The sequence below is a fragment of the Malus sylvestris genome, chromosome 17, assembly GCF_916048215.2.
Source record: "Malus sylvestris chromosome 17, drMalSylv7.2, whole genome shotgun sequence".
Classification (NCBI taxonomy): Eukaryota; Viridiplantae; Streptophyta; class Magnoliopsida; order Rosales; family Rosaceae; genus Malus; species Malus sylvestris.
Window position 1 is genome coordinate 13,625,771 of NC_062276.1, and position 27,598 is coordinate 13,653,368.

The window sequence follows — 27,598 nt, forward strand, 5'->3', positions numbered from 1 at the left end:
CACTCATCCTTAACATCAAGCCCCAACGGCTCCTTGAAGATCCGCTCAAATCCACCTTCAAAGATCAAGCCCACGGCCCCTTGAAGAAACTTCCAACAGTTCATCCAAGATCAAGCCTTGACGGCCCTTAGATCAACGAAACATCCACAAATCAACACCTTACGGAGATCGAATCAGAAGATCAAAATAGAGAGAGATTGTAACCCAAAATCATCTAAATACAAATATTTGTTTGTGCGCGTTGTTCTTGTCTCTTTCGTTTCAGGAATTTTCCGTGTTCACAGTCTTAATATGCAATGACTATTTCGACCTCATAAGATTATTAAAATAATTAAAATAATTCTAAATACACCTCAAATAACACATCCCAATATTATTTATTTTCTTCAACTCTCAAAACCATTCCCTCTCCATTGGACATAGAACAAAATTCTAATCAATAAAACTACAAAGACGTTGACTAAAAAAATTATTCATAAGAGAATCTTAATCCAAAACCAAATACACTTCACATTGATAATTGATATTCAATCAATTAATCCCAACTTTTGTCCCCATTTTCATATTCCTACTTGGGCAGTTTCCATCTTTCTGAACCTGATTCCTTCAATCAAATCAATCTTCCATACCAAATCAAGTAACCCCTTAATTAGTCTTATTAGTTGGCAGTTTGGCTCAGAGAAGCAATACAAAGGCCCTCATTTGCAAGTCTTGTTTTAAGGATATATGGTTTCCACAAATTTTCGAGGAGAGCTCAGAAATGTTGTCCCTTTCTTTTGCGTACACATCTTTTAGGTTTCGCAACATTGTCCTACTTATCTTGGGTTGAAGTCCGAACAAAAAGAAATGGAGGAACTGAAGCACTGGCCTTTCCTTTAAATGTTGTGACCTCAAGTTTTTATCAAAGCAATGTTACTCTTTAATCAACATTTGGCGTGGCGTGGTAGAAGAAGAATAATTGTGGCTGGTTCTTGCTGGAGAAAGGGGAAGGCTAAATTTTTTTTTGCTTTTTTAAGATATGAAGACTGTGGGGTATGTGTAGAAAATGTGAGATGTATGTTGAGATGTGGAGCGTGATGGTATTATAGAAAAGTAAGTAGGGTATATTAAGATAAATTTTAATTAAAAAAGCAAATGTGAGGTGTATTAAGATTGTGGGGTGCATTCAACAATATGTGAGGTGTTGATAAAATAAGCCTTAATAAATTTCCTTTGATCCCAAAACTATTAATTTATAGAGGTTTGATTATATTTGATATTTAACTAAAAACGCTCTCACTACCATATAGTGTCATTACTCCATTCATGTTATAACATGTGACGTCTATTACACTCGCAATCCCGGCCGGCTGGGGGCCTTCTGTGGGAGAGACCCGGTGAAGATAGCAGATAGCAATAAAATTTGCTGCATTAAGTTCAAAGTGATGAGAATGGCATGCCAGCCAAAGTTTCATACTTCTAATCCCACAACAAAGTTGAAATAATAGGAAAGTCTGCAAGCTAGGGTTAGAGTTACGACGTTCCATAGCAGGTAAGAGTCATCCACCTTCACTAATCTAGTTTAATTAAATAAAAACCGATTTCTAATTGATGCTTCTTTCAGCAGCCACAGCGAACCACCTTCAGTCCCAAAAGTTATCTGTTTCAAGAAACCCATAGATTGATCAATGTACGCTTACATTCTTCCGCGCTAAGAAATAAATCCAAGACAAAATTAATGGAAGTAGCTTGCCACACTTACCCAGGGGATCAAATAATTTTACAGGAGACCCCTTCTCCACGACACGACCAAGGAATTGCAAAGACATGCCGCCGGTGAAATCTGGCGAAACATGTGCCTGGTAGACTTTCAGCTCACCACCATCCATTGCCTCAAGCAATATAAAATACATGTAATGAGGACCATTGTTAAGCCTCCGCCTGTTAGCACACAGCATTCTAACAAACTGCAGTTGGGCATTCTGAAAGACGAGGCAAAATATTAGACACGAGCATCTAAATATTCACAACAGTTGTTGATAAAAAGAAACTATTTCTTCGTGAATAAAACATCATGGCAGTATGAAGAGATAAAACATGTGAAATCAAAGAGAAGAAAAAACATTTTGTCTTCACAAGTTACTGCTAAAAATAAATAAATAGGGGCTAATGGAAGAACTACACACCCAGAAGAGCAGCTTTTGCCAATTCAGAAAATTAAAATCAATACAAACCTTTTGCTTGTTGAACTCTTGTGTGGCAAAACGGGCAGCCTCTAATCCCCGTCCTTTTAAATTGATATAATAATCAAATTCCTGTTCAAAACAAGGGGGGAGAAGTGCAAATTGGTAAGAAATATTATTTGAAAACTACAGCAGCAGGGAGGCCTAGGTTCCAGACCCTCGTTCGCTGCTAGAGTTTTGTAGGTATACCTATGCGAGTTTAAGCACCCAAAGTGATGGCAAAGTTACCAAAGGTGGAGGTAACAAAAGAGTGAATTGAAAAACGATTACCCTTCAAGAATTTTGTGAATCATAGTGGAGAGGGGACACAATTAACAAAAAATGTAAAATAAGTATCCAGACCCTGACACTGAGTCAAATTCTCTTGAAAAAAAGATTAGTTTGGATGGGGGATTTCCAAGTATCAGGGGATTTAAGCTAAATTAGTTAGAAATGCACTCAGAACCATTACGCGGAGTGATTAAGAATGCATTGTACAAGCATTACAAAACCACTAAATAAAGGATTTTCAAATGACTCGTTTCAAGTAGTCATTTACAAAATCCTCTAAGTGCACTCCATCTTTTGCTACAGACACATAAGCAGGAAAATCCAGCTACCTACTGTTTTGTAGTGTGTTTCTTACAAACGTATCCCAAATTCAACATAAAGGGTTACAAGAAACAAATGGTGATCTTAATCTGTATGCAAGTGATGCTTAAGTAATGACTAAGCAGCCTAGTTGAGAATTGAGAGTTTCATATACCTGCCCAGAACAGGGAAAGCGAGGGGCCGTCGTCCTCGATTGCATTGCGAGGTATCCATCATCAGAAACATGGTGACAACAATAACCAGCACTAGACTCTACTGAAGACACGGGCTTGGCCTCGGGATTTCTGAAATTGTTGTTGACAGCCGCGCTCTGAGAAGCCCCAAGCACGGCGCTTCTAATGTTACTGTAAGTGGATCGATTAGTACCCAGCTTTCGGAGCACAGAACGAAGAGACATAATCACCATCCTTGCTTCCCAGTCTGTCAGCATTACACATTGTTATCGCATTAACAAATACACAGAGTGTGCGCATAACTACAAGAATATCAGTCAGCTTTCACTACAGCCCAAAACAACTTCACACACAATTGAAACTACGAAAATCAATCCCCAAATTGCCTAACCCTAACTATAAATCCCAAATTTCCTACCCTAAAATAAACCCCAAATCAATTACAAGCAAAATCAAGGTTTAGAGAGGGAGGGATATTGACCTGATTCGTAGGGTAGCGAGACCAAGGGCACCAGGGACGAGTGAGAGGAGTGAAGAGGTGAGAAATAGGAATGTCCGATATCTGCCACCCCGGAATATACAGTAAATTCATAAATCAGCCCTCCGAAAATCGCTATTACCCACTCCAGTTTTTTCTATTTATTTACTTTCAAAAGTGATCAATATTGTCCTTAATTTTACGATTGCACATCAATTTGGTCATTTCGTTTGTATTTCATCAATTATTTTATTAGTATGTTGACGTGGCATTATGTGAATCTCATTAACGTAATTATATATATCATGTGGATTAACCATTAAAAACTGTTGTGGTCTATTTTTATCTGACAAAGGGAGAGGGGCCGGTGGCATAGGAGAGAGGGAAGAGAGACGTGTGTTTGTAGAATTGATCACTCATATATTTCATGCATTTATACCATCCATTTCTAAAGTCTTTGTGATGTTTTTGTGTTAAAATTGTGGTATTTTATTTTACCTTGTGTTAATATGCAGTTAAATTTGTTTTAGGATCAATTTCAAGCAAAATGGAGAAAAGAAAATTGTAAAAACAAATAAAAGACACGGCAAGTGGAGAGTGGACTTGTCTTCCATTAAGCTTTTGTGGTGGGGAAAAAGAAAAGATTATAGCTGATTAGTGGAAATGGGGGACACAGACAAAGAAGAGTGGAAGGAATAAGAAAAGGAAAGCAAGAATAATAAGCAGGGAGTGGGGGAGACACTGACAGAATAAAAGAATGAGGAGTGGGAGAGCACGGCATGAATAAACAAAGGCTGAAAAGTGGGTTGATGGGAGACACGGCATAAAGAAGCTATTGCGCAGAGAGAGAGGGCGGATTGAGAAAGAAAATAAAAGAAACAAAGGCAGAGAGACACGGACAGGCAAGAAGAGAAAAAGAAAAACAGAAAATACAGGGCGCGGCAGAGGAAAAGAAGTCAGGAGCAGAGGAGGAACCAAACACGGTGTTTTCTTTCTTTGATTCTTCATGGATAATTTCTTATGTATTCAAATAATTATGTGTAACTAATTTCCTTTTGCTAGAGTGAGGCCATGAGCCGCAACATGAATACGTAGATCTATTTTTCAATTGCTTAAGTGTTGTTACATGCTTGCTTTGATATTTTCAATCTCTAAATTAAACTATCTATGTGTCTTGATGATTGATCACCATTAGGATGCTTAGAAAAGTTATCGGATGCAATTTTGAACGAATGTCACGTTAAAATTGGTTGTGCTTCTTGTGATTGAGGATTGTACTCTCCTAAGGTAAATATCATGCTCTTAGGGATTATATGGTTTAACAAAATGATTTTCACCAAGATTAATGAATCACTCATGTTTATATTTAATCCAAATGTCATGGATAAGTTGCATGTAGTGGTATGCGTTTTAGCTTGAATGTCACAAGTAAAACATACACAAGGAAAATCCAACCTTCAAAGCATATGTGTTTTCAATTATTTAAGCAATTGGAATAGCTACGTAGGAGTGTTGTTGGTAAAAGTTGAATTCTAGCATATTGACAATCTATTTTTCTTCAATCAGTTATTTTATCTTAAATTTCCTCATTTACTTGTTTTGTTTAAGTTGAATCACTGTTCCTATAAACCAATTCCCATTTTAGATATTTGTTTAAGTCACATCCAATAATATTTAGTTTCGTCAAATTAGTGTAATTCTTAGAGTTAAATAAGTTAAATACACAAAAACTCGTAAATTGTTTATATCAGTCCCTGAGGAGATCGACCTTGCTTGAGCCATTCTATACTACAAACACTTGTTCTCTTGCAAGAATTTTCTATGGTTTAACCCTTTGTTTTACAAGTGGTAAAATCGCTATCAAGAAATTGGCGCCGTTGCTGGGGACTGTGCCAACAGTTCCCAAGTTTTTGTGTTTATTTTTCTTATGCTTATGTTTATGTCTTATTTTTATTAATCATTAAATTAAAAAAAAAAGTTCTCAAGAATCCTCTTTGATTAAGCCCATTGATGGTGAATTTAACTTTGGTACCGTAATAATGCTGTATATTTGCGTTAGAAATCTGTTTATGTATCCCTTTCACAAATTTCTGTTCTAAATCACGTATTATTAAAATTAAAAAAAAATTATTATTGAAAATTAAAAAAAACAGCAATTAATTTAGTTGAGTTTTGATCTTTGATTAAGTGTAGTGGATGTGTGGTGTGAGATTTTTGTCTTCGTTTAATTAACTAGTGGTTGCCAATTTGCATAAATTGTGTTTTTAATTCATCTAGGTTTACTTACTTTCTTTTTCTTTTTGTTGTTTAGTTAATTTCTGTTAAGTTTTATTTTATTTTACTTTTATTTTTATTGTGGCTTAATATTTCTGTTGTTTGTTCAGGTGTAGTATATGGTGATTGGAACAAGGTCCAAGAATCAAGTGCTTATTCCTTACGACCCTGAACCAGAGAGAAGTGCAAGGAAGTTAGCTAGAGAAAAATATTTAGCACAAGATTCCAACCTTGGTGATACTTTTCTTAAGGATTTGTTCCGTGATCCTGAGAGCAGCATATCTATTTTCCAACCTTTGGCACCAGTTGCACACATGGCCCTAGCCTTACCTGCAGCAGGTCAACCTTTAAGGAATTCATTGGCAACAAGAATCAATGCAGTGCCAAGGTGCATTATATATCCAGATGTGGAAGATGGGACAACCTTTGAAATCAAACCTCACATCCTCAACATATTGCCATCCTTTCATGGGTTGCCAAACAGTGATCCCAACATGCATTTGGCTGATTTTATTGAGGCATGTGGCAACACCATAATCAGAGGTTTCTCTTCTGAAGCTATCAAGTTACGTTTGTTCCCGTTCTCTTTGAAGGACAAAGCCAAGGCGTGGCTGCATTCTCTGCCTGCCAATAGCATTACAACATAGACATAATTGCAAGAAAAATTTCTCAATAAGTTTTTTCCTTCTTCCAAGACGCTTGCACTCAAGAAAGAGATATTGGCTTTCGCTCAAAAGCCAAACGAGTCTTTCCATGAAGCTTGGGAACGGTATAATGAGATGTACACAAAATGTCCTCATGCTGGGTTTGATTCTAACCTTCAAATGAACATATTTTATGATGGTCTCAATGCCACCACTAAGAGTCAAGTGAATGCATCTGCTGGAGGTCATTAATGTCGAAATCTGCAAGGGAAGCATTTGAGTTGTTTGATATGATGGCTTCTGAATCCCAATAATGGACAGAAGAACAAACACAAAAGATGGGAGTTTTTGAGATTTCTCAGAGTTCTCCTAATGTTTCTGCTCAAATTGCTAAAATGGAAAAGAATTTTAATGCCAAGTTTGCTGCATTAATGCAGGTCTCTTCCATGCCCAATGCCCAAGAAGCGTGCATCATTTGTAGTGAGACAACTCATGACATCACTCAATGCCCCAACAAGGATAACTACCCTGAGCTTGTGCAAGATCATGTGAATATGGTGAATAATTTCATTAGACCCAGAAGTGACCCTTATTCCAATACATATAATCCTGGGTGGAAGAACCACCCCAATCTCAGTTGGGGTGGCAACCAACAGCCACGTCAATACCAACAGTCTTACCAATCAACTAGTGAGACTAAAAAACCATCTCTTGAAGACCAAATGTCACAGCTAGCTCAACATATGTCTGCTCTCTCTAATAGCACCAACAGTTTTGTCCAATCCACACAAACTAGCATTCAGAATCTCACGGCATCAGTGGGAAATTTGGAGACTCAAGTTGGACAGCTTGCTACCATGTTTAATGAAAGAGAGAAAGGAAAGTTCCCGAGCCAATCTGAGCAAAATCCAAGAGGGATGGAGCATTGCAAAGTAATACGGACATTGAAAAGTGGCAAGAGCTATGACAACAGAGAAGTGGTGCACCATGAAGCCGAAGTGGAAGAAAAAGAGCTTACTGAAAGTGCGCCATTAGCTGCAAAGTCTCGGTCAGAGGCTATTTCTGAAGTAGGTATTCCAGATCCTAGTACAAGTGACAAAGTGCAATCTCGACCCAACTCTGATTCAAACAAGGAAAAAGGCCTTGGTAGTTTATTTGCACCTTCTGACAAGCCACCATATAAGCCACCTTTGCCATTTCCACAAAGGCAGCAACAACGTTCCAAGGATCAACAATGCATTGAATTCATGAAGATGTTGGCTAAGGTTCAAATTAATTTGCCTCTATTAGATGCTATTAAACAGATCCCATCATATGCCAAATTTCTGAAGGAGCTATGTTCTAAAAAGAAAAAGTTCTTGGAATATGAGAAGGTGATTTTAACTGAGCAATGCAGTGTTGTCCTCTTACATAAGCTACCACCCAAGAAGAAAGATCCGGGGAGTTTCACTATCTCTTGTATTATTGGTAGTCTTGATTTTCATAAAGTATTGATTGATTTAGGAGCAAGTGTTAACCTTATGCCTTATTTTGTTTTTCAAAAATTAGGTGAAGGAGAACTCAAGCCCACATCTGTGAGTCTTCAATTGGCAGACAGGTCCATGACATATCCTTTGGGTATTCTGGAAGATGTGATTATTAAAGTGGATAAATTCTATCTCCTAGCTGATTTCATTGTACTTGACATGGAGGAAGACAAGGAAATGCCTCTCATTTTAGGCCGACCGTTCATGGCCACCGCCCAGACACTTATTGATGTGGAAGCAGGTACTTTAACCCTAAGAGTGCAAGGACAATCAATTGTATTCAAACTCTTTAAAGCTATTAAGCGTCCTTTCGAACTTGAAGAGTGTTTTCGTGTTGATGTTTTGGATGGGATTGTGCATGCAAACTTTGCCTCACGATCATCTAATGATGAGCTGTTAACTTGCCTCACCAACCATGATGGTACTTTATCTATGGAAGAAAATGTGGTGGACGTCATTGCTGCACTGGATAGTGCACCAATTCATAATCCAAAGTGGCGACATGTTTATGAAAGCCTTGGAGTGCCTAAGCAGCCCCTTCTTCCTTCAAGTGAGCAAGCTCCGAAGTTAGAGCTCAAGCTACTGCCGAGCCACCTCAAGTATGCTCATCTCGGGGTGAATGAGACCTTGCTTGTTATTATTGCTGCTGATCTTAATGACACGGAGGAAGACAAATTACTAAGAGTTCTTCGCAAGTATCAAGATGCTCTGGGGTGGACACTTGCTAACATAAAATGCATTAGTCCAGCTTTGTGCATGCATAGGATTTTTATGGAGGCTGGGACTAAACCAACTGTTGAAGCTCAAAGACGTCTAAATCCGATCATGAAGGAAGTTGTACGAGTTGAGGTGATGAAGTTACTCGATGCAGGTATCATTTACCCAATCTCGGATAGCAAATGGGTGAGCCCGACTCAGGTGGTTCCAAAGAAAACTGGTATTACTGTGGTGAAGAATGATAACAATGAGCTTGTGCCTACAAGGATGACCACCGGATGGCGAATGTGTGTTGACTATAGAAAGCCCAATAACAGCACTAGAAATGATCATTTTCCGCTGCCATTCATTGATCAGATGCTCGAGAGACTAGCTGGTCATTCTTTCTATTGTTTCTTAGATGGTTATTCAGGGTACAACCAAATTCCAATTGCCCTTGAGGATCAAGAGAAGACAACGTTTACATGCCCTTTTGGTACATTTGCATACAGACGAATGCCATTTGGATTGTGCAATGCCCCTGCCACTTTCCAACGATGCATGATGAGTATTTTTTCTGGAATGGTTGAAAATATTGTTGAGGTTTTTATGGATGACTTTTCTGTTTTTGGTAATTCTTTCGATATATGTTTGGATAACTTGTCTTTGGTTTTGGAAAGATGCAGGGAGACTAATCTTGTGTTAAATTGGGAGAAATGCCATTTTATGGTTAAATATGGCATTGTGCTAGGACATCTAATTTCAAGCAAAGGAATAGAGGTCGACAAGGCAAAGATTGAGGTGATCGTCAAATTACCACCACCAACTTCTATGAAGAATGTGAGATCTTTCTTGGGACATGCTGGTTTTTATCGAAGATTCATCAAGGATTTTTCCAAAATTAGTCGTCCTCTTTGTAATTTACTTGCTAAAGATGCTTGTTTTGATTTTAATGCAGATTGTCATGATGCTTTCAACAAATTGAAGGATCTTCTCACATCAGCCCCAATTATAACAGCTCCAGATTGGACCCTTCATTTTGAGCTCATGTGCGATGCTTCCGATTACGTTGTGGGTGTTGTCCTTGGTCAGCGACGTGACATGCTCCCCCATGTTATATATTATGCCAGCCGCACTTTGAATGATGCTCAGCTGAATTATGCCACTACGGAAAAAGAATTACTTGCAGTGGTATTTGCTCTTGAAAAGTTTCGATCGTACTTAATTGGTGCTAAAGTCATTGTGTATTCTGATCATTCTGCTCTCAAGTACTTATTGTCTAAAAAAGAGGCCAAACCACGATTGATTCGATGGGTCATTCTCTTGCAAGAGTTTGATTTGGAGATCCTAGATAAAAAGGGACGTGAGAATGTTGTGGCGGATCATCTCTTAAGATTAGTAAATGCAAGCACTGATGAGGCAGATTCATTGCCCCTGCAAGAGAGCTTTCCAAATGAGCAACTTTTAGCGGTTACTCATCAAGTACCATGGTATGCTGACATCGCAAATTATTTGGCATCTGGAGAAATACCATCAGAGTTCAATTACCAACAAAGGAAGAAGTTCCTCTCCACTGTAAAACACTACTTTTGGGATGAGCCATACCTTTTCAAGCATTGCCAAGATCAAATCATTCGTCGGTGTGTCCCCTTAGAAGAACAAGAAAACATTTTGAAGTTTGCTCACCACTATGCATGTGGTGGTCATTTTGGACCAAGAAGGACAGCGGCCAAGATCTTACAGAGTGGTTTCTTTTAGCCATCTTTATTCAAAGATGCATACCTATGCTGCCAGGCTTGTGATAAGTGTCAAAGAGTTGGAAATCTTTCTCAGAGAAATGAGATGCCCCAACAAAGTATTTTGGTGATTGAACTATTTGATGTTTGGGGTATAGACTTCATGGGACCTTTCCCTTCTTCACATGGCAATCTCTACATCTTGGTGGCGGTTGATTATGTCTCTAAGTGGGTGGAGGCAATAACTTCTCCAACATGCAAAAGTTCTGTGGTGTTAGGTTTCTTGCAGAATACTATTTTTCCCCAATTTGGAGTACCTCGTGCTATCATCAGTGACGAAGGTACGCATTTCTTAAACAGCACCATGGCTTCCCTTTGTGCCAAGTATCATATTCATCATCGCATAGCCACCCCATACCATCCACAGACATCTGGACAAGTTGAAGTATCTAATCGTGAGCTCAAGAGGATTCTTGAGAAAACTGTCAGTTCATCTCGAAAGGATTGGAGTTTAAAGCTTACTGATGCTTTGTGGGCATATAGGACAACTTATAAGACACCAATTAGGATGTCTCCTTTTCGTTTGGTGTATAGGAAAGCTTGCCATCTGCCTATGGAACTTGAGCACAAGGCATATTGGGCTATTAAGCACCTCAATTTTGACTACCAAGCAGCGGGAGAGAAGCGGAAGCTGCAGTTGAATGAACTGGAAGAAATAAGGAATGATGCTTATGAGAATGCAAAGATTTACAAGGATAAGACCAAGAAATTTCATGATGCTCACATCCTTCGTAAAGAGTTTCAACCGGGTCAGAAGGTTTTGCTTTTTAATTCAAGATTGAAACTATTCCCAGGAAAGCTCAAATCACGTTGGAATGGTCCATATCGTGTTGTACAGGTCCATCTTCATGGGGCTGTGGATATCCAAAACATGCAAACTGGTTTTGTCTTCAAAGTTAATGGACATCGCTTGAAGTTATACAAGGAGTCTCCATATGATCTTGCTAAGGATTCCATCACTTTGAAGGAACCTGTTATTTGAATCAAACTGCCAACAGAATGTCTAGCTCTAGACAGTAACTAAAGCGCTTCTTGGGAGGCAACCCAAGCTTGCTATCTTTCATCTTTATTTTAAATAATTTTAAATGTTCTTGTTCTGTTTTTCTCTTGTTTTCTGGTTTATGTGTTTAAGTCCTACTTTTGTTCCTTTATGCAGGTAATGATTTTGCAATCTCTACCACAACTTCTTGCAATGTATTTTTACATTCATAAAAACGAAAGGAACATTAAGTAGATAAATACAAGAGGGAGCTTTCACAAAGGCTGCTTAGGAGAAGTCTCAGTAGTCGGTAGAGCTTCAGCAGTCGGCGGAGCCCTAGAAGGAGGAGGCATCAGAGGTTGATCATTTGGAGCTTCACTACGCGGTACAGCCCCAGAAGACGAAGGCAAATGCTGTTGGAATAAACCCACAAACCTTTGATGATCAAGTAAAATCTGACCATCAGATTCCTGCATCTGGTCAATTTTCCTCTTCATGTTTGTGGCATAGTTGTGTGCGAGCTTGTGCAACTGTTTATTCTCATGCTTGAGCCCTCTAATCTCCTATTTGAGACTCATCACTTCAGCCGCCAACGATTCAACTTGACGGGTTCGAGCAAATAGGCGTTGGGCCATATTGGACACGGAACCTGCACACTGTACACTAAGAGCCAGAGACTCCTTAACAGCCAATTCATCAGACCGTTTTGAAAGCAGTCTGTTATCTTTAGGAGTGACAAGGTTCTGGGCCACCACCGCATCTGTCATATCATTCTTCATCACCGAATCCCGAACGGTAAGGGGGCCAGTAGGGGATATGAAGGATGGGCGCCATATGTTGTCTGGAGAAGGCGGGACTGCCTCTTCACCAAGGTTCAAGTCAAAACGACGGTCGGAAGGGCCAGACATTTTTCAGAAGTGTTAAAGAAAGCAGAGGTCGGACAAGTCAAGATCGTAGAAATGCAAAGAGGGAGTTTTTACATGCAGAAATTCAAGTGTGCTTTGAACGTCCTGCATACCTCTATAAAAATCAGCACGCGATGGGATTTCAGAGATCGAAGAGGCGAGCTCAGAAATCGAAGAAGCCAACTAAAAAAATCAAAGATGCGCTAGCTTTCTCAAAAGCTGAGCTTGCTCAGAAACCACGGGCAATCTGTCGACGATTTCTGGTAAAGTAGAAAGCACGTGAAGTTTACTGTTCAATCATCCAACGGTTGCCGACAAGAGTGAAAGAGCAGTACCGGTTATTATTTCCTATAAATGTCGACCTTCACACTTCATGGCAAGGCAGACATACATAACCTCATTCTTCTCAGAGAATGCCTTTCCAACACACCCTCTCGAGTCACTCAGTGTTCCTAATTCCTTGGGGTACCTCTGCAAACAACTCATCCAAAGCAAAAGTATTTCATATCATGAAGGTTGAAAGCAAGAGTATCTCATATCATGCTTTCTCCATGTCCTTCTCCTTGTCTTTGTTTTACGACAAGGAGAAAGAGAGCAATCAGCCAGCACTTGGTATCAATCTTCTGATCTGGAGCCAACTGCCTAGAACCCCTTCCTGATTGCTTACCTAGCGTTGCTCTCGAGTACTCATCTTCATCATCTTATGCTTCCTCTTCGTCTACCACATCTGCCTGGGGAACAGATAAGGGAAGTGAAAATGATACCTCGAAGCATGTGGAGACAATTTACCAATTCATCCTCAGCTAGGGACAAGGAGAAAGAAAGCAAGAGGTGGACACTTGGAAAGATTGAAGAAAGAAACAGACCAACACAGCTACCTTGTGCCAGCCCGCGGTGCAGAAGAAACAAGCAGAGAATAATGACTCACACATTTGCTCTCCTCGCCTACACAAATTGGTGTGTTCTTTCCTTTTCTTTATGTATCTTTATTTCATTTTATATTTCTTTCCTTCCATTTTTATGTCTTATTGTTCAAAAATTCCTTTCATTATCATTGGGGACAATGCTATAATTAAGTTTGGGGGTGGAAATATATTTCGTTAGTTTATTTATTAAATTAAAAAAAAAAAAGTTTTTGCATTTTTATTGTTGTTTGTAGCTACTTCTCAATTCAATGATGAGATTTGATCTTAATTTCTTTCTTACTTTCAAGAAAGTCTAAGTTCTTTCGTTGTCTTTATGTTAACTGTGATTTCCAGAAATCAACTTGAAAAATAAATGTGCCTAGTCTTGTCAATGTGAAACTTGAGCATGATTTAGCGTTTCATATGTGAATCATGTGAGATTATGTAAACCTTGTGAGTTTTTGAACCTATACATGATTGAACCATTATGCATCAATCTCATTCCTTCTTGTGCGTATGATCTCACTGTACATGTATCTCTAGAACTTGCTTTATACTACTCGATTCATTAATCAATTCATGTAATAACTTGGAAGTGATATAGGCCATCTTTGGATCGTTTGAGCCTTTCATGCCTACCTTATATGCTATGTTTATCCGTAGTAGCCCATTGAGCCTTTAACTAAGCCATTTCTTTGTTAGCCACATCTCTTTACCTTGCTCCAATATTGGAGTTGAGCCCATACACAGAAATCGATTCCTTATTGTTTTGAGAAAGTATTACATGGGTTGTGCTCTTGGGGGTTTCATTTATGTAGAAAGATGGATGGAGCATGTGTATTACAATGAAATGTGAATTTGATGGGTGATGTAGCTTTTGCAGATTTGTTTCTTTCAATTGAAAAAAAAAAAAAAACGAAATATATGAAAATTGGAGAGTGTTGATTTGTTGAAAATGTGTCTGCATAGTATAAATTTCCTTTTGAAGTTGAATTTGGGGAGTAACAGGTGTTCAAAGTTTTATTATTTTGCTTTCAATTTGAGGTGATGTGATATTGAGGTGTTGGAAAACTAATAAAGTGTACTTTCTCAAAATTTTTGATTTCCATATCCTTTCTTTCATTAGCCTATCACCTTTAGCCCCATTACAACCGTAATAAAGTCCTATTGATCCAAGGTATTACTTAAATATTGATAAGCGAGTTAGGTGGACAAGCAAGCATATGGCGGCATGTACAATGAGATCACTTGAGTGAAACACATTAACCAAAACTTATGAGTGAATGAGCGTATGTCTTGTGAGAAACTCACATGTTTGCATATGATGATTTAAAGGAGTTTGGAATTTCATTGACATGGCTAGCTCACACATGGCTTTTCAACGTTTTGTTTGAAGGAAATTTGGTTAACTATTGGATGATGTTTTGAGCTCTTGCTTAGTTTTTGGTTGTTTGTTTCATGATTAGCACTTATCTCTGAAATCGAAATTGAGAAGTTGGCTACTAAGTTGTTGAATCTAGTCTTAGTTGAGTGGTTTTGTTTTGTGTTTTGTTTTGCTAGAGGACTAGCAAAAATGCAAGTTTGGGGGTATTTGATCACTCATATATTTCATGCATTTATACCATCCATTTCTAAAGTCTTTGTGATGTTTTTGTGTTAAAATTGTGGCATTTTATTTTACCTTGTGTTAATGTGCAGTTAAATTTGTTTTAGGATCAATTTCAAGCAAAATGGAGAAAAGGAAATTGTAAAAACAAATAAAAGACACGGCAAGTGGAGAGTGGACTTGTCTTCCATTAAGCTTTTGTGGTGGGGAAAAAGAAAAGATTATAGCTGATTAGTGGAAATGGGGGACACAGACAAAGAAGAGTGGAAGGAATAAGAAAAGGAAAGCAAGAATAATAAGCAGGGTGTGGAGGAGACACTGACAGAATAAAAGAATGAGGAGTGGGAGAGCACGGCATGAATAAACAAAGGCTGAAAAGTGGGTTGATGGGAGACACGGCATAAAGAAGCTATTGCGCAGAGAGAGAGGGCGGATTGAGAAAGAAAATAAAAGAAACAAAGGCAGAGAGACACGGACAGGCAAGAAGAGAAAAAGAAAAACAAAAAAATACAGGGCGCGGCAGAGGAAAAGAAGTCAGGAGCAGAGGAGGAACCAAACACGGGTGTTTTCTTTCTTTGATTCTTCATGGATAATTTCTTATGTATTCAAATAATTATGTGTAACTAATTTCCTTTTGCTAGAGTGAGGCCATGAGCCGCAACATGAATACGTAGATTTATTTTTCAATTGCTTAAGTGTTGTTACATGCTTGCTTTGATATTTTCAATCTCTAAATTAAACTATCTATGTGTCTTGATGATTGATCACCATTAGGATGCTTAGAAAAGTTATCGGATGCAATTTTGAACGAATGTCACGTTAAAATTGGTTGTGCTTCTTGTGATTGAGGATTGTACTCTCCTAAGGTAATTATCATGCTCTTAGGGATTATATGGTTTAACAAAAGGATTTTCACCAAGATTAATGAATCACTCATGTTTATATTTAATCCAAATGTCATGGATAAGTTTCATGTAGTGGTATGCGTTTTAGCTTGAATGTCACAAGTAAAACATACACAAGGAAAATCCAACCTTCAAAGCATATGTGTTTTCAATTATTTAAGCAATTGGAATAGCTACGTAGGAGTGTTGTTGGTAAAAGTTGAATTCTAGCATATTGACAATCTATTTTTCTTCAATCAGTTATTTTATCTTAAATTTCCTCATTTACTTGTTTTGTTTAAGTTGGATCACTGTTCCTATAAACCAATTCCCATTTTAGATATTTGTTTAAGTCACATCCAGTAATATTTAGTTTCGTCAAATTAGTGTAATTCTTAGAGTTAAATAAGTTAAATACACAAAAACTCGTAAATTGTTTATATCAGTCCCTGAGGAGATCGACCTTGCTTGAGCCATTCTATACTACAAACACTTGTTCTCTTACAAGAATTTTCTATGGTTTAACCCTTTGTTTTACAAGTGGTAAAATCGCTATCAAGAATTATAGGGAAATGTGTGTTGTTATCCCTCCTACATTGTGCCTTTATTTATAGTAGTAAAATGAGAGAAGATATTCCTTATTCTCCAAGTAATACAAGTTGTAATAGGAAATGATAACTAGAATCAAATCTAATCTAGGATTTACACAATCATACTTAAACTAGGAATGTTCACAACACTCCCCCTTGAGTGTGTAAATACTCAAGGTAGATTCAGCATCATGCAAAAGTTGAGGAAGTCAACTCGTCGGCACTGATTCCAATGAATAATGCTTATTCTCAACAAGGTAGGAACTTGCATAAGTAGTAAGTCTCACTAAAAAAACCCTAAGGCTATGGCAAAAACTCGAGTAGGGACAAAATCCATAGTTTAAGGAAAAATGTATGAGAAATGCAAAGTCAAAAGAAACGTCTATAGGACGTCATCAGGGATATGACCAACCCAAGGTGGGTGCCTCGTTAAAACCTAGTTAGGTAGCAAAAACCCATTAGGAAAAATGCTCCTAATTGTAATAAAAAAGAGTACATTAAGATCAAGCAAGTATCTACAGGATACTCCCCCTGAGTTTGACATAATTCCAAAGAGAAATAGCAAAGTTACAACTCAGAAAGTTTATGCATACCAATTCCCTGAACAAGCTTCTGAACCGTCGCCTTAGGCAGTGATTTGGTGAAGAGGTCGGCCAGATTGTCTTGTGAACGGATTTGCGTGACTTTAATCTTCTGATGCTCTTGTTGTTGATGTGTAAAGAAAAACTTTGGCGCAATGTGCTTGGTGTTGTCTCATTTGATGTAACCCTTCTTGAGTTGTTCGATGCAACCTGCGTTGTCCTAAAAAATCGTCATCAGGGCATTAACGGCGGGATGAAGATCGTAGGAGCTTCGAATATAGCCCACTACTGCTCTCAACCAAAAGCATTCCCGAGTCGCTTCATGTAAGGCGAGAATTTCAGCATGGTTGGACGAAGTGGCAACTAAGGTCTGTTTAGTTGACCTCCAAGAAATTGTTGTGCCTCCAATGGTAAAGACATAACCCGTTTGAAAACGCGCCTTGTGCGGATCGGATAAGTATCCAGCGTCGGCATAACCAACAAGGCGAGAATTAACCCGATGAGCATAGGGTGCGACATCATTCGAGGATTCGTAGGGATAGAACAAGCCTAAATCCGTAGTACCCTTAAGGTAACAGAAGATGTTTAACAGAAGATGTTTTTCACGCCAGTCCAGTGTCTGCATGTTGGTGCATTGTTGTATCTTGCCAAAAGATTAACAACGAAGGATATGTCAGGTCTAGTGCATTGAGCTAAGTACAATAAAGCGCCTATCGCACTTAGATAAGGAACTTCAGGCTCCAAAATCTCTTTATCATCTTCCTTTGGACAGAAGGGATTTCGTTTTGCATCTAGCATACGAACGATCATAGGAGTACTCGAATACTTCGCTTTATCCTCATTAAAACGACGCAACACATTTTGGGTGTAGTTCGATTGATGTACTAAGATTACATCCGAACAATGCTCTATCTTGAGACCGAGACAGTATCGAGTCTTACCTAGATCTTTCATCTCAAATTCCGACTTCAGGTGCGAAGCAGTTCTCGCGAGCTCTTCAGGAGTTCCGATGAGATTCATGTCATCGACATATACTGCAACAATCGCAAATCCAGAATGTGACTTCTTAATGAACACACAAGGACATAATTCGTTATTCACATATCCCTGACTAGTCAAATACTCACTCAGACGGTTATACCACATTCTTCCGGATTATTTCAAACCGTAGAGTGAACACCTCAGTCGAATTGAGAGGGTGTTCCGGGGTTTGGAAATATTTGAACCAGTCAATGTAAGTCTTTCGGGAACTTTCATATAAATTTCCGTATCAAGATCCCCATAGAGATACGCGGTTACTACGTCCATCAGCTGCATATCCAGTTTTTCGAAAACTACCAAACTGATAAGGTAGCGAAAAGTAATCACATTTATAACGGGTGAGTAAGTTTCGTCATAGTCAATCCCGGGGCGTTGCGAAAAACCTTGTGCTACAAGACGAGCTTTATAACGCACAATCTCGTTCTTCTCATTACGCTTCCAAACGAAAACCCACTTGTAGCCAACGGGCTTCACATGTGGAAAAGTAGGAACTACAGGTTCAAACACCTTACGTTTTGCAAGTGAATCGAGTTCGACTTGGATTGCTTGTTTCTAGTTTGACCAATCAGCTCTACGTCGACATTCATCAACGGAACACGGTTCAATGTCATCGCTCAACATGATCTCAATAGCTACTGCAAATGCTAATGCATCGTCGACAATCATCTCATTTCTATGCCACACATCATCTAAGCTAACATAATAGACCGAAATCTCACGATTCTCGGGAGGAGGATTCGTCTCTTCAAGGACGCTTCCATAATCTAGAATTTCCTCATGAGTTGGGTAGAATGAGTAAGCGATAGTCGGATTCATGGTAGACTCTTTAGGACCTTTTGCTGTGGTTTTCCTCTTCCGGGGGTGTGAATCCTTTGAACCAAGGGGTCTGCCATGCTTTTGTATGGTTCATAGGAGTGGTATCCTCCTGAAAGTCAGAAACCTCCATTTTTGTAGTCTTCGGTTCATTTACTTGCATGAAGTTTGATTCAAACTTCTTACGACGAGAATGATATTCATCTACAACCTTCTTGGGGGCTCGGCAAACATGGGACCAATGGTCATTTGAACCACAACGTCATCTATGGTTTTGGGTGCTTTGCCCTTATTCTTGAAGTTTGGGGCCTTGAGAGCGAGGTTTGGGCGCTTATGGGCTTTGTTTCCTCCCTTGGATGGGCCTTTGACCTTTGTGGGATGATTTCTGGCTGCCCCTACCACACCTCTTTTGGCGCTAGGTGTTGATTAGTGCTATAATGTGCTTCAGGCACAACAATAGCCCAGTAAGTCGAGCTTGATGATTCTTCATCAACAGCTGGTTCCGCTTTTCAACAAGAAGTAAAACAGAGATCAAATCCAAGAACTTGGTGAACTTCTGAGCTCTATATTATTGCTGCAGGACAATATTAAAAGCAGAAAAGGTCGAGTAGGTCTTCTCCAGGACATCCTCTTCAGTCAAAGTTTCATTGCAAAACTTGAGAAGTGACCGGATTCGACAAACTTCAAAATTATATTCATTCACAGACTTAAAGTCTTGGAAGCGCAAAAGTTGCCAGTCGTGTCTTGCTTCAGGCAAGAATATGTCCTTTTGGTGATCGAAATGATCAGCCAAAGAAACCCATAATGCACGTGGATCCTCCTCAGCAAGGTACTCGGTTTGCAGAGCGTCATGGATATGTCTTCGGATGAAGATCATAGCAGTGGCTTTTTCAGCTTCGCAAACAGGTTCATCTCTTGCTTCTTTAATAACAGGAAGCAAGTTCTTTGCAATGAGGTGGAGCTTTACATCTTGAACCGACTTGAGGTAGTTCCTTCCAGAGACCTCTAAAGCGGTGAAGTCGAGTTTGTTCAAATTCGACATGTTCCTATCACAAAATAGATGGACAAGATGTGGTTAGTGTAATGGAGAAAAATCAATACATTCACATAGGAGTAGAACATACATGTTCTAATATATATGTATTGGTTTAATTTTGCATGAAAAACTTCGGGTTTTCATGGGTGATATGTTTAAGTGAAAACTTCAGGTTTTCAAACAAGGCATGTTTATAAGAAACTTCAGGTTTCAAAGTAATTATGAACTTCAGGTTCATATATTCCTGCAGGCAAACGCAAATATATATGCAAACAAATATGCAACAAGTATATGCAAAAGTATTGTATAATTATAATGGAATTAATTATTTATTTGGATTTTGGGCCAAATTAAAAATGTGGGTGAAAAAAATATAAAAACCTAAATTATTTAAAGATATTAAATAATAAAATCTCGGGGGCCTAAAGTATGGGCAAAGCCCACGGGTGGCTCATGGGTGAGCTGCAGGCTCACGGGGAGACATGGCAAGAGAAATGGGCTACTGTAGGCAGCAAAAAAAAAAATTCTTTGTGTTTTTTTTTTCATCAGGCTGAGAAGAAAATGGGCTAAATGGATCGGCTGCAATCTGGGAACCCAAATGGCAAGGCTTCAAGCAGAACACCAAAGCCCGGAGGGCTGGTGTTTGTGACCGTGTCCATTTAAGCCCTAATGGGCTCAGGTCTGAACCAAAAACACCCTAGCGTGTGCTGGGTGTGTATCACTGGGGAAGAACATCAGTTTTGATTGACGACGCCACTGCAGGTGGTTGTGTCGGGGTTGTTGGGGCTCGGAGTGAGTCACGGTTGTCATGAACAACCACAGAGACAAGAGAATCACAACGTTTCAACAACTATAAAACCCTAAAAATTGAAATCGAATTTTCAAGAATATTCTGACGAGATTCCGGTGAATCTATGTTCAATTGCCGACATGGGACGACTTCAAGTCGTCGGGAATATGAACCAAAGGTTCAAGGTTGTGGCTGCAGACCATGCCATGGTCGGGGACACCAAGAAAGGTGTTGAATTTCTGGGTGTGGGGTTTTGGAGCTTCTGCTCTGTGGGTTTTTTGGAGAATAGGAGAGCTGTAGGCTCTCGGTTTGGCGTGGAGTCCCCATCCGCAGGATGGTGGTCACGGGTTCGAAATAACCCTAAGTCCCAATCGCAAAATTTTTTTATTTTTTATTAATTCAATTAGATGCATATATAATTCAATGAATCACATATTTACTTTGATGCATATGCAAATAATAGTTTCAATGCATGTACATATGTAAGATTTAATTCATGAAAAATATCAAATTCACATAATTGTAGCAATTTTGGTTATGAGGCATACACAATTTATGTAGAATCTAAAATACGTTAAACATAAAGTTGGGTCATGCATCATGGTGAATGTTCATGCTATCAGGGCTTGCAAAATATCGAGTTAAAAGCCGTTGTTTTGAAAGAATCTAATTGCGTGATGATATGGATGAACTGTTTTGATGCAGAAAAAAAATTCTCCAACGTTAGATTCCTAAACACAACGGTAGGAGCATGCTGATAACGTGTTGTGGTCTATTTTTATCTGACAAAGGGAGAGGGGCCGGCGGCATAGGAGAGAGGGAAGAGAGATGTGTGTTTGTAGAATTGTAGGGGAATGCGTGTTGTTATCCCTCCTACATTGTGCCTTTATTTATAGTAGTAAAGGGAGAGAAGATATTCATTCTTCTCCAAGTAATACAAGTTGTAATAGGAAAGGATAACTAGAATCAAATATAATCTAGGAATTACACAATCATACTTAAACTAGGAATGTTCACAACAAAAACTATTTTTTTTAGGATTTATTATTTTATGTAGCACAGAAAGCCGTGTGAAGGTGCACCAATGCCATGTAAAAAGTTATGACTATTAGGATTGTCAGAACTAATCAATGATGATTTTCATTGGTGATGGCTTGGCGGCCGGTTGGGTATGGTTAGAAGAAAAGGGGAATTGGAATTACCCAATTTGAGAAAGTGAATGCAAAATGGGATTGGGTGGAGATCTCGGGTAGGAGAAAATAGAATACTCTCTTTATTTTTTTTATTTAAAAAGGTTTTCCTCACGTGACTTAATAAGAAGAGTTACTTTTAATTATTTGTTTTAAATGACTTGGCTCAAAACGATGTAATTTTGGCCAAGTCTTTTAAAAAACTAAATAGTATTCTTCTCCTTCGTTAATCATTTGCAAAACATGCACCCGCAAATCCGTTTCTGCACTCTTTTCATATACCACATGCCTAAACTTGGGTGGTCCTCGAAAGCCTCACAACCACTGATCGGGGTTGCCGGGTGGTCGAGTCCCTTAATGCATCCGCCATTGGTAAGAGTTGTGAGTTCAATAATCACATATTATATCAGAAAATGAGTAATAATACTACGTGACAGTATGACAATCAAACCAAAAAAATTACAACTTCAATTATTACCTCTTTCTTTCCCTTGTATTTTCTTGGTAATTTACTACAAAATACACAGAGTGTGCGCATAACTACAAGAATATCAGTCAAATTTACTACAAAATGTGCTTTCACTACAGCCCAAAACAACTTCACACATAATTGAAACTACGAAAATCAATCCCCAAATTGCCTAACCCTAACTATAAATCCCAAATTTCCTACCCTAAAATAAACCCCAAATCAATTACAAGCAAAATCAAGGTTTAGAGAGGGAGGGATATTGACCTGATTCGTAGGGTAGCGAGACCAAGGGCGTAAATTCATAAATCGCCCTCCGAAAATCGGGATTACCCACTCCACTCTTTTCTATTTATTTACTTTCAAAAGTGATCAATGTTGTTCTTGAATTTTATGATTGCACATCAATTTGATCATTTGATTTATATTTCATCCATTATTTTATTAGTATGCTGATGTGGCACCATGTAGATCTCATTAACGTAATTATATATATCATGTGGATTAACCATTAAAAACTATTTTTTTAGGATTTATTATTTTATGTAGCACGGAAAGCCGTGTGAAGGTGCACCAATGCCATGTAAAAAGATATACTATTAGGATTGTCATAACTAATCAATGATGATTTTCATTGGTGATGGCTTGGCGACCGGTTGGGTATGGTTAGAAGAAAAAGGGAATTGGAATTACCCAATTGGAGAAAATGAATGCAAAATGGGATTGGGTGGAGATCTCGGGTAGGAGAAAATAGAATACTCTCTTTATTTTTTTTATTTAAAAACGGTTTTCCTCACGTGACTTAATAAGAAGACTTACTTTTAATTATTTTGTTTTAAATGACTTGGCTCAAAACGATGTAATTTTGGCCAAGTTTTTTAAAAAACTAAATAGTATTATTCTCCTTCGTTAATCATTTGCAAAACATGCACCCGCAAATCCGTTTCTGCACTTTTCTCCTATACCACATGCCTAAACTTGGGTGGTCCTCGAAGGCCTCACAACCACTGATCGGGGTTGCCGGGTGGTCAAGTCCCTTAATGCATCTGCCATTGGTAAGAGTTGTGAGTTCAATAATCACATATTATATCAGAAAATGAGTAATAATACTACGTGACAATATGACAATCAAACCAAAAAAATTACAACTTCAATTATTACCTCTTTCTTTCCCTTGTATTTTCTCGGTAATTTACTACAAAATACACAGAGTGTGCGCATAACTACAAGAATATCAGTCCAATTTACTACAAAATGTGCTTTCACTACAGCCTAAAACAACTTCACACACAATTGAAACTACGAAAATCAATCCCCAAATTGCCTAACCCTAACTATAAATCCCAAATTTCCTACCCTAAAATAAACCCCAAATCAATTACAAGCAAAATCAAGGTTTAGAGAGGGAGGGATATTGACCTGATTCGTAGGGTAGCGAGACCAAGGGCGTAAATTCATAAATCGCCCTCTAAAAATCGGGATTACCCACTCCACTCTTTTCTATTTATTTACTTTCAAAAGTGATCAATGTTGTCCTTGAATTTTATGATTGCACATCAATTTGATCATTTCATTTATATTTCATCCATTATTTTATTAGTATGCTGATGTGGCAACATGTAGATCTCATTAACGTAATTATATATATCATGTGGATTAACCATTAAAAACTATTTGTTTAGGATTTATTATTTTATGTAGCACGGAAAGCCGTGTGAAGGTGCACCAATGCCATATAAAAAGTTATGACTATTATGATTGTCATAACTAATCAATGATGATTTTCATTGGTGATGGCTTGGCGATCGGTTGGGTATGGTTAGAAGAAAAAAGGAATTTGAATTACCCAATTGGAGAAAATGAATGCAAAATGGGATTGGGTGGAGATCTCGGGTAGGAGAAAATAAAATACTCTCTTTATTTTTTTTATTTAAAAAAGGTTTTCCTCACGTGACTTAATAAGAAGACTTACTTTTAATTATTTTGTTTTAAATGACTTGGCTCAAAACAATGTAATTTTGGCCAAGTTTTTTAAAAAACTAAATAGTATTATTCTCCTTCGTTAATCATTTGCAAAACATGCACCCGCAAATCCGTTTCTGCACTTTTCTCCTATACCATATGCCTAAACTTGGGTGGTCCTCGAAGGCCTCACAACCACTGATCGGGGTTGCCGGGTGATCGAGTCCCTTAATGCATCTGCCATTGGTAAGAGTTGTGAGTTCAATAATCACATATTATATCAGAAAATGAGTAATAATACTACGTGACAGTATGACAATCAAACCAAAAAAATTACAACTTCAATTATTACCTCTTTCTTTCCCTTGTATTTTCTTGGTAATTTACTACAAAATACACAGAGTGTGCGCATAACTACAAGAATATCAGTCAAATTTACTACAAAATGAACTTTCACTACAGCCCAAAACAACTTCACACACAATTGAAACTACGAAAATCAATCCCCAAATTGCCTAACCCTAACTATAAATCCCAAATTTCCTACCCTAAAATAAACCCCAAATCAATTACAAGCAAAATCAAGGTTTAGAGAGGGAGGGATATTGACCTGATTCGTAGGGTAGCGAGACCAAGGGCGTAAATTCATAAATCGCCCTCCGAAAATCGGGATTACCCACTCCACTCTTTTCTATTTATTTACTTTCAAAAGTGATCAATGTTGTTCTTGAATTTTATGATTGCACATCAATTTGATCATTTGATTTATATTTCATCCATTATTTTATTAGTATGCTGATGTGGCACCATGTAGATCTCATTAACGTAATTATATATATCATGTGGATTAACCATTAAAAACTATTTTTTTAGGATTTATTATTTTATGTAGCACGGAAAGCCGTGTGAAGGTGCACCAATGCCATGTAAAAAGATATACTATTAGGATTGTCATAACTAATCAATGATGATTTTCATTGGTGATGGCTTGGCGACCGGTTGGGTATGGTTAGAAGAAAAAGGGAATTGGAATTACCCAATTGGAGAAAATGAATGCAAAATGGGATTGGGTGGAGATCTCGGGTAGGAGAAAATAGAATACTCTCTTTATTTTTTTTATTTAAAAACGGTTTTCCTCACGTGACTTAATAAGAAGACTTACTTTTAATTATTTTGTTTTAAATGACTTGGCTCAAAACGATGTAATTTTGGCCAAGTTTTTTTAAAAACTAAATAGTATTATTCTCCTTCGTTAATCATTTGCAAAACATGCACCCGCAAATCCGTTTCTGCACTTTTCTCCTATACCACATGCCTAAACTTGGGTGGTCCTCGAAGGCCTCACAACCACTGATCGGGGTTGCCGGGTGGTCGAGTCCCTTAATGCATCCGCCATTGGTAAGAGTTGTGAGTTCAATAATCACATATTATATCAGAAAATGAGTAATAATACTACGTGACAGTATGACAATCAAACCAAAAAAATTACAACTTCAATTATTACCTCTTTCTTTCCCTTGTATTTTCTTGGTAATTTACTACAAAATACACAGAGTGTGCGCATAACTACAAGAATATCCAGTCCAATTTACTACAAAATGTGCTTTCACTACAGCCTAAAACAACTTCACACACAATTGAAACTACGAAAATCAATCCCCAAATTGCCTAACCCTAACTATAAATCCCAAATTTCCTACCCTAAAATAAACCCCAAATCAATTACAAGCAAAATCAAGGTTTAGAGAGGGAGGGATATTGACCTGATTCGTAGGGTAGTGAGACCAAGGGCGTAAATTCATAAATCGCCCTCTGAAAATCGGGATTACCCACTCCACTCTTTTCTATTTATTTACTTTCAAAAGTGATCAATGTTGTCCTTGAATTTTATGATTGCACATCAATTTGATCATTTCATTTATATTTCAGCCATTATTTTATTAGTATGCTGATGTGGCACCATGTAGATCTCATTAACGTAATTATATATATCATGTGGATTAACCATTAAAAACTATTTGTTTAGGATTTATTATTTTATGTAGCACGGAAAGCCGTGTGAAGGTGCACCAATGCCATGTAAAAAGTTATGACTATTATGATTGTCATAACTAATCAATGATGATTTTCATTGGTGATGGCTTGGCGATCGGTTGGGTATGGTTAGAAGAAAAAAGGAATTTGAATTACCCAATTGGAGAAAATGAATGCAAAATGGGATTGGGTGGAGATCTCGGGTAGGAGAAAATAAAATACTCTCTTTATTTTTTTTATTTAAAAAAGGTTTTCCTCACCTGACTTAATAAGAAGACTTACTTTTAATTATTTTGTTTTAAATGACTTGGCTCAAAACAATGTAATTTTGGCCAAGTTTTTTAAAAAACTAAATAGTATTATTCTCCTTCGTTAATCATTTGCAAAACATGCACCCGCAAATCCGTTTCTGCACTTTTCTCCTATACCATATGCCTAAACTTGGGTGGTCCTCGAAGGCCTCACAACCACTGATCGGGGTTGCCGGGTGGTCGAGTCCCTTAATGCATCTGCCATTGGTAAGAGTTGTGAGTTCAATAATCACATATTATATCAGAAAATGAGTAATAATACTACGTGACAGTATGACAATCAAACCAAAAAAATTACGACTTCAATTATTACCTCTTTCTTTCCCTTGTATTTTCTTGGTAATTTACTACAAAATACACAGAGTGTGCGCATAACTACAAGAATATCAGTCAAATTTACTACAAAATGTACTTTCACTACAGCCCAAAACAACTTCACACACAATTTAAACTACGAAAATCAATCCCCAAATTGCCTAACCCTAACTATAAATCCCAAATTTCCTACCCTAAAATAAACCCCAAATCAATTACAAGCAAAATCAAGGTTTAGAGAGGGAGGGATATTGGCCTGATTCGTAGGGTAGCGAGACCAATGGCGTAAATTCATAAATCGCCCTCCAAAAATCAGGATTACCCACTTCACTCTTTTCTATTTATTTACTTTCAAAAGTGATCAATGTTGTCCTTGAATTTTATGATTGCACATCAATTTGATCATTTCATTTATATTTCATCCATTATTTTATTAGTATGCTGATGTGGCACCATGTAGATCTCATTAACGTAATTATATATATCATGTGGATTAACCATTAAAAACTATTTGTTTAGGATTTATTATTTTATGTAGCACGGAAAGCCGTGTGAAGGTGCACCAATGCCATGTAAAAAGTTATGACTATTATAATTGTCATAACTAATCAATGATGATTTTCATTGGTGATGGCTTGGCGATCGGTTGGGTATGGTTAGAAGAAAAAAGGAATTTGAATTACCCAATTGGAGAAAATGAATGCAAAATGGGATTGGGTGGAGATCTCGGGTAGGAGAAAATAAAATACTCTCTTTATTTTTTTTATTTAAAAAAGGTTTTCCTCAC

General features: G+C 37.9%; 1 protein-coding gene and 1 pseudogene across 4 annotated transcripts; both read right to left on the bottom strand.

Moving 5' to 3' along the window:
• Nucleotides 1-1,390: 1,390 nt before the first annotated feature.
• Nucleotides 1,391-24,809, bottom strand: LOC126610691 (uncharacterized). Of its 4 annotated transcripts, none has more exons than XM_050278803.1 (5): nt 24,762-24,809; nt 2,968-3,233; nt 2,214-2,294; nt 1,742-1,961; nt 1,391-1,639 (listed from the first exon to the last, which is right to left on the bottom strand). In XM_050278803.1, the coding sequence occupies exons 2-5, from the start codon at nt 3,217-3,219 to the stop codon at nt 1,623-1,625; spliced, it is 570 nt and encodes a 189-aa protein (XP_050134760.1). In that variant the 5' UTR covers nt 3,220-3,233; nt 24,762-24,809; the 3' UTR covers nt 1,391-1,622. The 4 variants fall into 4 exon arrangements, with proteins under 4 accessions (XP_050134760.1, XP_050134762.1, XP_050134761.1 ...); XM_050278805.1 differs by lacking the exon at nt 24,762-24,809 and adding an exon at nt 23,609-23,648; XM_050278804.1 differs by lacking the exon at nt 24,762-24,809 and adding an exon at nt 22,457-22,496.
• Nucleotides 6,440-6,546, bottom strand: LOC126612706 (small nucleolar RNA R71; annotated as a pseudogene).
• Nucleotides 24,810-27,598: the final 2,789 nt, after the last annotated feature.